This window comes from Notolepis coatsorum, assembly GCF_963971535.1.
Source record: "Notolepis coatsorum genome assembly, chromosome: 2".
In the NCBI taxonomy this organism is placed as follows: domain Eukaryota; kingdom Metazoa; phylum Chordata; class Actinopteri; order Aulopiformes; family Paralepididae; genus Notolepis; species Notolepis coatsorum.
Genome location: NC_140166.1, coordinates 121,871,092 through 121,883,591, shown reverse-complemented (window position 1 = coordinate 121,883,591; position 12,500 = coordinate 121,871,092). Strand labels below are relative to the sequence as shown.

General features: G+C 44.1%; 1 protein-coding gene across 1 annotated transcript in view; it reads left to right on the top strand.

Moving 5' to 3' along the window:
- The window catches only part of rasa3 (RAS p21 protein activator 3), a 155,065-nt gene that overhangs the window by 103,310 nt on the left and 39,255 nt on the right, over positions 1-12,500 (top strand). Inside the window, 3 exon segments of the mRNA XM_084309178.1 lie at positions 10,040-10,154; positions 11,470-11,544; positions 11,875-11,998. Of these exon segments, the coding sequence (XP_084165304.1) occupies positions 10,040-10,154; positions 11,470-11,544; positions 11,875-11,998 (314 nt within the window).

Sequence of the window (12,500 nt, the reverse complement as noted above, 5' to 3'; positions counted from 1 at the left end):
CTCCCTCTGTAGGGAACCTAACAGCATTTAGTTATTATTAAAGAAGGTTCCCCCCCCTCACTCTGTAGGGAACCTAACAGCATTTTGTTGATATTAAAGAAGGTTCCCTCCCTCCCTCTGTAGGGAACCTAACAGCATTTAGTTATGATTAAAGAAGGTTCCCTCCCTCCCTCTGTAGGGAACCTAACAGCATTTAGTTATTATTAAAGAAGGTTCCCTCCCTCCCTCTGTAGGGAACCTAACAGCATTTAGTTATTATTAAAGAAGGTTCCCCCCCTCACTCTGTAGGGAACCTAACAGCATTTTGTTGATATTAAAGAAGGTTCCCCCCCCTCCCTCTGTAGGGAACCTAACAGCATTTAGTTGATATTAAAGAAGGTTCCCCCCCCTCCCTCTGTAGGGAACCTAACAGCATTTAGTTATTATTAAAGAAGGTTCCCCCCCTCCCTCTGTAGGGAACCTAACAGCATTTAGTTGATATTAAAGAAGGTTCCCCCCCCTCCCTCTGTAGGGAACCTAACAGCATTTAGTTATGATTAAAGAAGGTTCCCTCCCTCCCTCTGTAGGGAACCTAACAGCATTTAGTTGATATTAAAGAAGGTTCCCCCCCCTCCCTCTGTAGGGAACCTAACAGCATTTAGTTATGATTAAAGAAGGTTCCCTCCCTCCCTCCCTCTGTAGGGAACCTAACAGCATTTAGTTATGATTAAAGAAGGTTCCCTCCCTCCCTCTGTAGGGAACCTAACAGCATTTAGTTATGATTAAAGAAGGTTCCCTCCCTCCCTCTGTAGGGAACCTAACAGCATTTAGTTATGATTAAAGAAGGTTCCCTCCCTCCCTCTGTAGGGAACCTAACAGCATTTAGTTATGATTAAAGAAGGTTCCCTCCCTCCCTCTGTAGGGAACCTAACAGCATTTAGTTATGATTAAAGAAGGTTCCCCCCCTCCCTCTGTAGGGAACCTAACAGCATTTAGTTATGATTAAAGAAGGTTCCCTCCCTCCCTCTGTAGGGAACCTAACAGCATTTAGTTATTATTAAAGAAGGTTCCCCCCCCTCCCTCTGTAGGGAACCTAACAGCATTTTGTTATTATTAAAGAAGGTTCCCCCCCCTCCCTCTGTAGGGAACCTAACAGCATTTAGTTATGATTAAAGAAGGTTCCCTCCCTCCCTCTGTAGGGAACCTAACAGCATTTAGTTATGATTAAAGAAGGTTCCCTCCCTCCCTCTGTAGGGAACCTAACAGCATTTAGTTATGATTAAAGAAGGTTCCCTCCCTCCCTCTGTAGGGAACCTAACAGCATTTAGTTGATATTAAAGAAGGTTCCCTCCCTCCCTCTGTAGGGAACCTAACAGCATTTAGTTATGATTAAAGAAGGTTCCCTCCCTCCCTCTGTAGGGAACCTAACAGCATTTAGTTATGATTAAAGAAGGTTCCCTCCCTCCCTCTGTAGGGAACCTAACAGCATTTAGTTATGATTAAAGAAGGTTCCCTCCCTTCCTCTGTAGGGAACCTAACAGCATTTAGTTATGATTAAAGAAGGTTCCCTCCCTCCCTCTGTAGGGAACCTAACAGCATTTTGTTATGATTAAAGAAGGTTCCCCCCCCTCCCTCTGTAGGGAACCTAACAGCATTTAGTTGATATTAAAGAAGGTTCCCTCCCTCCCTCTGTAGGGAACCTAACAGCATTTAGTTATGATTAAAGAAGGTTCCCTCCCTCCCTCTGTAGGGAACCTAACAGCATTTAGTTATGATTAAAGAAGGTTCCCTCCCTCCCTCTGTAGGGAACCTAACAGCATTTAGTTATGATTAAAGAAGGTTCCCTCCCTCCCTCTGTAGGGAACCTAACAGCATTTAGTTATGATTAAAGAAGGTTCCCTCCCTCCCTCTGTAGGGAACCTAACAGCATTTAGTTATGATTAAAGAAGGTTCCCCCCCCTCCCTCTGTAGGGAACCTAACAGCATTTAGTTATGATTAAAGAAGGTTCCCTCCCTCCCTCTGTAGGGAACCTAACAGCATTTAGTTGATATTAAAGAAGGTTCCCTCCCCTCCCTCTGTAGGGAACCTAACAGCATTTTGTTGATATTAAAGAAGGTTCCCTCCCTCCCTCTGTAGGGAACCTAACAGCATTTAGTTATTATTAAAGAAGGTTCCCTCCCTCCCTCTGTAGGGAACCTAACAGCATTTAGTTATGATTAAAGAAGGTTCCCTCCCTCCCTCTGTAGGGAACCTAACAGCATTTAGTTATGATTAAAGAAGGTTCCCTCCCTCCCTCTGTAGGGAACCTAACAGCATTTAGTTATGATTAAAGAAGGTTCCCTCCCTCCCTCTGTAGGGAACCTAACAGCATTTTGTTGATATTAAAGAAGGTTCCCCCCTCCCTCTGTAGGGAACCTAACAGCATTTAGTTATGATTAAAGAAGGTTCCCTCCCTCCCTCTGTAGGGAACCTAACAGCATTTAGTTATTATTAAAGAAGGTTCCCTCCCTCCCTCTGTAGGGAACCTAACAGCATTTAGTTATTATTAAAGAAGGTTCCCTCCCTCCCTCTGTAGGGAACCTAGCAGCATTTAGTTATGATTAAAGAAGGTTCCCTCCCTCCCTCTGTAGGGAACCTAACAGCATTTAGTTATTATTAAAGAAGGTTCCCTCCCTCTGTAGGGAACCTAACAGCATTTAGTTATGATTAAAGAAGGTTCCCTCCCTCCCTCTGTAGGGAACCTAACAGCATTTTGTTGATATTAAAGAAGGTTCCCCCCCTCCCTCTGTAGGGAACCTAACAGCATTTAGTTATGATTAAAGAAGGTTCCCTCCCTCCCTCTGTAGGGAACCTAACAGCATTTAGTTATGATTAAAGAAGGTTCCCTCCCTCCCTCTGTAGGGAACCTAACAGCATTTAGTTATGATTAAAGAAGGTTCCCTCCCTCCCTCTGTAGGGAACCTAACAGCATTTTGTTGATATTAAAGAAGGTTCCCTCCCTCCCTCTGTAGGGAACCTAACAGCATTTAGTTATTATTAAAGAAGGTTCCCCCCCCTCCCTCTGTAGGGAACCTAACAGCATTTTGTTGATATTAAAGAAGGTTCCCTCCCTCCCTCTGTAGGGAACCTAACAGCATTTTGTTGATATTAAAGAAGGTTCCCTCCCTCCCTCTGTAGGGAACCTAACAGCATTTTGTTGATATTAAAGAAGGTTCCCTCCCCTCCCTCTGTAGGGAACCTAACAGCATTTTGTTGATATTAAAGAAGGTTCCCTCCCTCCCTCTGTAGGGAACCTAACAGCATTTAGTTATTATTAAAGAAGGTTCCCTCCCTCCCTCTGTAGGGAACCTAACAGCATTTAGTTATTATTAAAGAAGGTTCCCTCCCTCCCTCTGTAGGGAACCTAACAGCATTTAGTTATCATTAAAGAAGGTTCCCCCCCTCCCTCTGTAGGGAACCTAACAGCATTTTGTTGATATTAAAGAAGGTTCCCCCCTCCCTCTGTAGGGAACCTAACAGCATTTAGTTATTATTAAAGAAGGTTCCCTCCCTCCCTCTGTAGGGAACCTAACAGCATTTAGTTATTATTAAAGAAGGTTCCCTCCCTCCCTCTGTAGGGAACCTAACAGCATTTAGTTATGATTAAAGAAGGTTCCCTCCCTCCCTCTGTAGGGAACCTAACAGCATTTAGTTATGATTAAAGAAGGTTCCCCCCCCCTCCCTCTGTAGGGAACCTAACAGCATTTAGTTATTATTAAAGAAGGTTCCCTCCCTCCCTCTGTAGGGAACCTAACAGCATTTTGTTGATATTAAAGAAGGTTCCCTCCCTCCCTCTGTAGGGAACCTAACAGCATTTAGTTATGATTAAAGAAGGTTCCCTCCCTCCCTCTGTAGGGAACCTAGCAGCATTTAGTTATTATTAAAGAAGGTTCCCTCCCTCCCTCTGTAGGGAACCTAACAGCATTTAGTTATGATTAAAGAAGGTTCCCTCCCTCCCTCTGTAGGGAACCTAACAGCATTTAGTTATGATTAAAGAAGGTTCCCTCCCTCCCTCTGTAGGGAACCTAACAGCATTTAGTTATGATTAAAGAAGGTTCCCTCCCTCCCTCTGTAGGGAACCTAACAGCATTTAGTTATGATTAAAGAAGGTTCCCTCCCTCCCTCTGTAGGGAACCTAACAGCATTTAGTTATGATTAAAGAAGGTTCCCTCCCTCCCTCTGTAGGGAACCTAACAGCATTTAGTTATGATTAAAGAAGGTTCCCCCCCCTCCCTCTGTAGGGAACCTAACAGCATTTAGTTATGATTAAAGAAGGTTCCCTCCCTCCCTCTGTAGGGAACCTAACAGCATTTAGTTGATATTAAAGAAGGTTCCCTCCCCTCCCTCTGTAGGGAACCTAACAGCATTTTGTTGATATTAAAGAAGGTTCCCTCCCTCCCTCTGTAGGGAACCTAACAGCATTTAGTTATTATTAAAGAAGGTTCCCTCCCTCCCTCTGTAGGGAACCTAACAGCATTTAGTTATGATTAAAGAAGGTTCCCTCCCTCCCTCTGTAGGGAACCTAACAGCATTTAGTTATGATTAAAGAAGGTTCCCTCCCTCCCTCTGTAGGGAACCTAACAGCATTTAGTTATGATTAAAGAAGGTTCCCTCCCTCCCTCTGTAGGGAACCTAACAGCATTTTGTTGATATTAAAGAAGGTTCCCCCCTCCCTCTGTAGGGAACCTAACAGCATTTAGTTATGATTAAAGAAGGTTCCCTCCCTCCCTCTGTAGGGAACCTAACAGCATTTAGTTATTATTAAAGAATGTTCCCTCCCTCCCTCTGTAGGGAACCTAACAGCATTTAGTTATTATTAAAGAAGGTTCCCTCCCTCCCTCTGTAGGGAACCTAGCAGCATTTAGTTATGATTAAAGAAGGTTCCCTCCCTCCCTCTGTAGGGAACCTAACAGCATTTAGTTATTATTAAAGAAGGTTCCCTCCCTCTGTAGGGAACCTAACAGCATTTAGTTATGATTAAAGAAGGTTCCCTCCCTCCCTCTGTAGGGAACCTAACAGCATTTTGTTGATATTAAAGAAGGTTCCCCCCCTCCCTCTGTAGGGAACCTAACAGCATTTAGTTATGATTAAAGAAGGTTCCCTCCCTCCCTCTGTATGGAACCTAACAGCATTTAGTTATGATTAAAGAAGGTTCCCTCCCTCCCTCTGTAGGGAACCTAACAGCATTTAGTTATGATTAAAGAAGGTTCCCTCCCTCCCTCTGTAGGGAACCTAACAGCATTTTGTTGATATTAAAGAAGGTTCCCTCCCTCTGTAGGGAACCTAACAGCATTTAGTTATTATTAAAGAAGGTTCCCCCCCCTCCCTCTGTAGGGAACCTAACAGCATTTTGTTGATATTAAAGAAGGTTCCCTCCCTCCCTCTGTAGGGAACCTAACAGCATTTTGTTGATATTAAAGAAGGTTCCCTCCCTCCCTCTGTAGGGAACCTAACAGCATTTTGTTGATATTAAAGAAGGTTCCCTCCCCTCCCTCTGTAGGGAACCTAACAGCATTTTGTTGATATTAAAGAAGGTTCCCTCCCTCCCTCTGTAGGGAACCTAACAGCATTTAGTTATTATTAAAGAAGGTTCCCTCCCTCCCTCTGTAGGGAACCTAACAGCATTTAGTTATTATTAAAGAAGGTTCCCTCCCTCCCTCTGTAGGGAACCTAACAGCATTTAGTTATCATTAAAGAAGGTTCCCCCCCTCCCTCTGTAGGGAACCTAACAGCATTTTGTTGATATTAAAGAAGGTTCCCCCCTCCCTCTGTAGGGAACCTAACAGCATTTAGTTATTATTAAAGAAGGTTCCCTCCCTCCCTCTGTAGGGAACCTAACAGCATTTAGTTATTATTAAAGAAGGTTCCCTCCCTCCCTCTGTAGGGAACCTAACAGCATTTAGTTATGATTAAAGAAGGTTCCCTCCCTCCCTCTGTAGGGAACCTAACAGCATTTAGTTATGATTAAAGAAGGTTCCCCCCCCCTCCCTCTGTAGGGAACCTAACAGCATTTAGTTATTATTAAAGAAGGTTCCCTCCCTCCCTCTGTAGGGAACCTAACAGCATTTTGTTGATATTAAAGAAGGTTCCCTCCCTCCCTCTGTAGGGAACCTAACAGCATTTAGTTATGATTAAAGAAGGTTCCCTCCCTCCCTCTGTAGGGAACCTAGCAGCATTTAGTTATTATTAAAGAAGGTTCCCTCCCTCCCTCTGTAGGGAACCTAACAGCATTTAGTTATGATTAAAGAAGGTTCCCTCCCTCCCTCTGTAGGGAACCTAACAGCATTTAGTTATTATTAAAGAAGGTTCCCTCCCTCCCTCTGTAGGGAACCTAACAGCATTTAGTTATTATTAAAGAAGGTTCCCCCCCCTCACTCTGTAGGGAACCTAACAGCATTTTGTTGATATTAAAGAAGGTTCCCTCCCTCCCTCTGTAGGGAACCTAACAGCATTTAGTTATGATTAAAGAAGGTTCCCTCCCTCCCTCTGTAGGGAACCTAACAGCATTTAGTTATTATTAAAGAAGGTTCCCTCCCTCCCTCTGTAGGGAACCTAACAGCATTTAGTTATTATTAAAGAAGGTTCCCCCCCCTCACTCTGTAGGGAACCTAACAGCATTTTGTTGATATTAAAGAAGGTTCCCCCCCCTCCCTCTGTAGGGAACCTAACAGCATTTAGTTGATATTAAAGAAGGTTCCCCCCCCTCCCTCTGTAGGGAACCTAACAGCATTTAGTTATTATTAAAGAAGGTTCCCTCCCCTCCCTCTGTAGGGAACCTAACAGCATTTAGTTGATATTAAAGAAGGTTCCCCCCCCTCCCTCTGTAGGGAACCTAACAGCATTTAGTTGATATTAAAGAAGGTTCCCCCCCCTCCCTCTGTAGGGAACCTAACAGCATTTAGTTATGATTAAAGAAGGTTCCCTCCCTCCCTCCCTCTGTAGGGAACCTAACAGCATTTAGTTATGATTAAAGAAGGTTCCCTCCCTCCCTCTGTAGGGAACCTAACAGCATTTAGTTATGATTAAAGAAGGTTCCCTCCCTCCCTCTGTAGGGAACCTAACAGCATTTAGTTATGATTAAAGAAGGCTCCCTCCCTCTGTAGGGAACCTAACAGCATTTAGTTATGATTAAAGAAGGTTCCCTCCCTCCCTCTGTAGGGAACCTAACAGCATTTAGTTATGATTAAAGAAGGTTCCCCCCCTCCCTCTGTAGGGAACCTAACAGCATTTAGTTATGATTAAAGAAGGTTCCCTCCCTCCCTCTGTAGGGAACCTAACAGCATTTAGTTATTATTAAAGAAGGTTCCCCCCCCTCCCTCTGTAGGGAACCTAACAGCATTTTGTTATTATTAAAGAAGGTTCCCTCCCTCTGTAGGGAACCTAACAGCATTTAGTTATGATTAAAGAAGGTTCCCTCCCTCCCTCTGTAGGGAACCTAACAGCATTTAGTTATGATTAAAGAAGGTTCCCTCCCTCCCTCTGTAGGGAACCTAACAGCATTTAGTTATGATTAAAGAAGGTTCCCTCCCTCCCTCTGTAGGGAACCTAACAGCATTTAGTTGATATTAAAGAAGGTTCCCTCCCTCCCTCTGTAGGGAACCTAACAGCATTTAGTTATGATTAAAGAAGGTTCCCTCCCTCCCTCTGTAGGGAACCTAACAGCATTTAGTTATGATTAAAGAAGGTTCCCTCCCTCCCTCTGTAGGGAACCTAACAGCATTTTGTTATGATTAAAGAAGGTTCCCCCCCCTCCCTCTGTAGGGAACCTAACAGCATTTAGTTGATATTAAAGAAGGTTCCCTCCCTCCCTCTGTAGGGAACCTAACAGCATTTAGTTATGATTAAAGAAGGTTCCCTCCCTCCCTCTGTAGGGAACCTAACAGCATTTAGTTATGATTAAAGAAGGTTCCCTCCCTCCCTCTGTAGGGAACCTAACAGCATTTAGTTATGATTAAAGAAGGTTCCCTCCCTCCCTCTGTAGGGAACCTAACAGCATTTAGTTATGATTAAAGAAGGTTCCCTCCCTCCCTCTGTAGGGAACCTAACAGCATTTAGTTGATATTAAAGAAGGTTCCCCCCCTCCCTCTGTAGGGAACCTAACAGCATTTAGTTGATATTAAAGAAGGTTCCCTCCCTCCCTCTGTAGGGAACCTAACGGCATTTAGTTATGATTAAAGAAGGTTCCCTCCCTCCCTCTGTAGGGAACCTAACAGCATTTAGTTATGATTAAAGAAGGTTCCCTCCCTCCCTCTGTAGGGAACCTAACAGCATTTAGTTATGATTAAAGAAGGTTCCCTCCCTCCCTCTGTAGGGAACCTAACAGCATTTAGTTATGATTAAAGAAGGTTCCCTCCCTCCCTCTGTAGGGAACCTAACAGCATTTAGTTATGATTAAAGAAGGTTCCCCCCCCTCCCTCTGTAGGGAACCTAACAGCATTTAGTTATGATTAAAGAAGGTTCCCTCCCTCCCTCTGTAGGGAACCTAACAGCATTTAGTTGATATTAAAGAAGGTTCCCTCCCCTCCCTCTGTAGGGAACCTAACAGCATTTTGTTGATATTAAAGAAGGTTCCCTCCCTCCCTCTGTAGGGAACCTAACAGCATTTAGTTATTATTAAAGAAGGTTCCCTCCCTCCCTCTGTAGGGAACCTAACAGCATTTAGTTGATATTAAAGAAGGTTCCCCCCCCTCCCTCTGTAGGGAACCTAACAGCATTTAGTTATGATTAAAGAAGGTTCCCTCCCTCCCTCTGTAGGGAACCTAACAGCATTTAGTTATGATTAAAGAAGGTTCCCTCCCTCCCTCTGTAGGGAACCTAACAGCATTTAGTTATGATTAAAGAAGGTTCCCTCCCTCCCTCTGTAGGGAACCTAACAGCATTTTGTTGATATTAAAGAAGGTTCCCCCCCTCCCTCTGTAGGGAACCTAACAGCATTTAGTTATGATTAAAGAAGGTTCCCTCCCTCCCTCTGTAGGGAACCTAACAGCATTTAGTTATTATTAAAGAAGGTTCCCTCCCTCCCTCTGTAGGGAACCTAACAGCATTTAGTTATTATTAAAGAAGGTTCCCTCCCTCCCTCTGTAGGGAACCTAACAGCATTCAGTTATGATTAAAGAAGGTTCCCTCCCTCCCTCTGTAGGGAACCTAACAGCATTTAGTTATTATTAAAGAAGGTTCCCTCCCTCTGTAGGGAACCTAACAGCATTTAGTTATGATTAAAGAAGGTTCCCTCCCTCCCTCTGTAGGGAACCTAACAGCATTTTGTTGATATTAAAGAAGGTTCCCCCCCCTCCCTCTGTAGGGAACCTAACAGCATTTAGTTATGATTAAAGAAGGTTCCCTCCCTCCCTCTGTAGGGAACCTAACAGCATTTAGTTATGATTAAAGAAGGTTCCCTCCCTCCCTCTGTAGGGAACCTAACAGCATTTAGTTATGATTAAAGAAGGTTCCCTCCCTCCCTCTGTAGGGAACCTAACAGCATTTTGTTGATATTAAAGAAGGTTCCCTCCCTCCCTCTGTAGGGAACCTAACAGCATTTAGTTATTATTAAAGAAGGTTCCCCCCCTCCCTCTGTAGGGAACCTAACAGCATTTTGTTGATATTAAAGAAGGTTCCCTCCCTCCCTCTGTAGGGAACCTAACAGCATTTTGTTGATATTAAAGAAGGTTCCCTCCCTCCCTCTGTAGGGAACCTAACAGCATTTTGTTGATATTAAAGAAGGTTCCCTCCCCTCCCTCTGTAGGGAACCTAACAGCATTTTGTTGATATTAAAGAAGGTTCCCTCCCTCCCTCTGTAGGGAACCTAACAGCATTTAGTTATTATTAAAGAAGGTTCCCCCCCCTCCCTCTGTAGGGAACCTAACAGCATTTTGTTGATATTAAAGAAGGTTCCCTCCCTCTCTCTGTAGGGAACCTAACAGCATTTAGTTATTATTAAAGAAGGTTCCCCCCCCCTCCCTCTGTAGGGAACCTAACAGCATTTTGTTGATATTAAAGAAGGTTCCCTCCCTCTCTTTGCAGGGACCCTAACACCATTTTCCGGGGGAACTCTCTGACGTCGAAGTGCATTGACGAAACCATGAAGCTGGCGGGAATGCACTATCTGCAGGTCACGCTCAAGCCCATCATAGACGAGGTACGGTGTTTTCCGATCCCGGCACTCTTTTCACCGCAAGGCGGCGTGTCCACCACAGACCTCTTTGTCAGCCGGCGCCACTCGAGGGAACCGCCTCCGAGCGCTGGTTGTAAGCTGTTGCTGTTGCTAGGTGACTATTGAAACCCCATCAGAAGCGCAGCGTTCTCCTGATACAAGGTTAACCGCTTTACACGCTCGGCTCTGCGCTCAAGGAACCCGCAGTAGAGCAGCACTTCCATTGAAAGGACAGAAAGCAGCCGGCTTACCCTGCGAACACAATTGACACCAGAATACCGTTTGAATGTTTGGACAGAAATTTGCATGGTCAGTGAACTTGGGCGATGCTTGCAGGTCAAGAGCAGAATCCAGGAGGATACAGGATGTTGATCATGCGTATAAATCTCCCACTGGGCACAACTTCCTTATCTGCTTGCGGTTTTGTTGTTTTACCATCACCAGTATCTAGGATCAGATTCAGGATCAGATTCTTTTATTGTCACAGCTTTTTAAAATGTACATACATTAAAAAAAAACGTGAGATGCTTGTTTTTCCTGGCTCCTCAACTGTAGTAGATTTGTAGACAACAATACAACGATCTATACAAACTATACAATAAAAAAAAGATTAAAAAAATAAAAACAGTGGACAACACGTTTTCAAACTAACAAGCTGCACTTTCATGATGGAAAACGTTGACATGAAAACATTTCTCTGCTTTTTTTGTAAGTTGCCTTTTGGTCTTAGCACCGCCCCCGGATGATTGTGATTGGTTTGAGAAATACAAACAACCCCCCCCCCTAGTGTGCAATGATAATGGCTCCTGCACAGTATATTCTTCATTACATTAGCACAGTGCTAACACCGTGTGTGGACACTGGACAGAGGTCTGGTTATGTACGACTAGGAGGGTACTGATCAGGCTCAGACGCTAAGGAACAACTGGGTCGTTTGGAGAGGTAGCACATGAAAATAAAAGACAACAAGGATGTTAGTCCTAGTTGTATTAGCAAGCACCGATCAGTTCCTGATGACACAGAGAGAGAGGGAGAGGGCTGTGTTTATCGCTGAGAGTAGGTTGAAGGGAGAACACAACTGCATCTTGGAGCGGTGGATCTGACACGAGGTGGAGCAAGTGCACTGTCTTATGGTTTCAGCTCTGCTTGTGAAAAACTATGTTACTCTGACTCCATTATCTCTTGTGTTGCTCCTACTCGTCTTTCCTCCCTCGTCTCATATCTCTGTCTATAAGGTCTGTCCTGCTGTTTACCTTTTTAAATCAGAGATTAATGGATTTTTGGACATTTTTATAAACAGATCTGTACAGAACACAAACCCTGTGAGATCGACCCGGTCAAGCTCAAAGAGTCGGAGAACCTGGACACAAACAGGGTGAGAGAGAGAGAGAGAGAGAGAGAGAGAGAGAGAGAGAGAGAGAGAGAGAGAGAGAGAGAGAGAGAGAGAGAGAGAGAGAGAGAGAGAGAGAGAGAGAGAGAGAGAGAGAGAGAGAGAGAGAGAGAGATTGTGTGTGTGTGTGTGTGTGTGTGTGTGTGTGTGTGTGTGTGTGTGTGTGTGTGTGTGTGTGTGTGTGTGTGTGTGTGTGTGTGTGTGTGTGTGTGTGTGTGTGTGTGTGTGTGTGTGTGTGTGTGTGTGTGTGTGTGTGTGTGTGTGTGTGTGTGTGTGTGTGTAACACAACAGTCCTGACCTGGTTCTGCCCACCAGGAGAACCTGCGTCAGTACGTTGACCGCATCTTCAACGTCATCACGACGTCAGGCGTCCGCTGTCCCACCGTCATGTGTGACGTCTTCTTCTCTCTGAGGGAATCTGCCGCCACCCGTTTCCAAGGTAACTGACCCGCCTGAGTGAGAGAGAGGTAACGGAACGTAGACCAAATGCGTCCACATTTTTATAGGATTCTAGCACATTTTCATAACAATAGCGAATATGACCGTTTTCATTGAGGTTTCTTACAAATTAACAATGCTTTATGTTGTCCTTTATATGCCGATTATCATTAAAATCTTAAATTGTACCATATGTCCCCCTTTAGACAACATATGTAACGCTACCAGCGCACTTTTGTTAAGATAATTAGTTTACCATTCGCGGTCGCTATACCGAGGTTGCAGTAATAGTTTACCGCTGTTCAGATCACGGCGAAGAATAGACACATCCCAGTGACCTGTGACCTGTGCTAACGCTCTTGGGAAATGTATTCATGTAGTTTTCAACATTTTCACCTTTTAATTTTAAACCAATGCTGCCATCTACTGACAACAGAAAGTGTTGTCTAATCGTCACCTTGAGAGACACTTCCGTATACAGCATCGCCCCAAACCCATTCTAG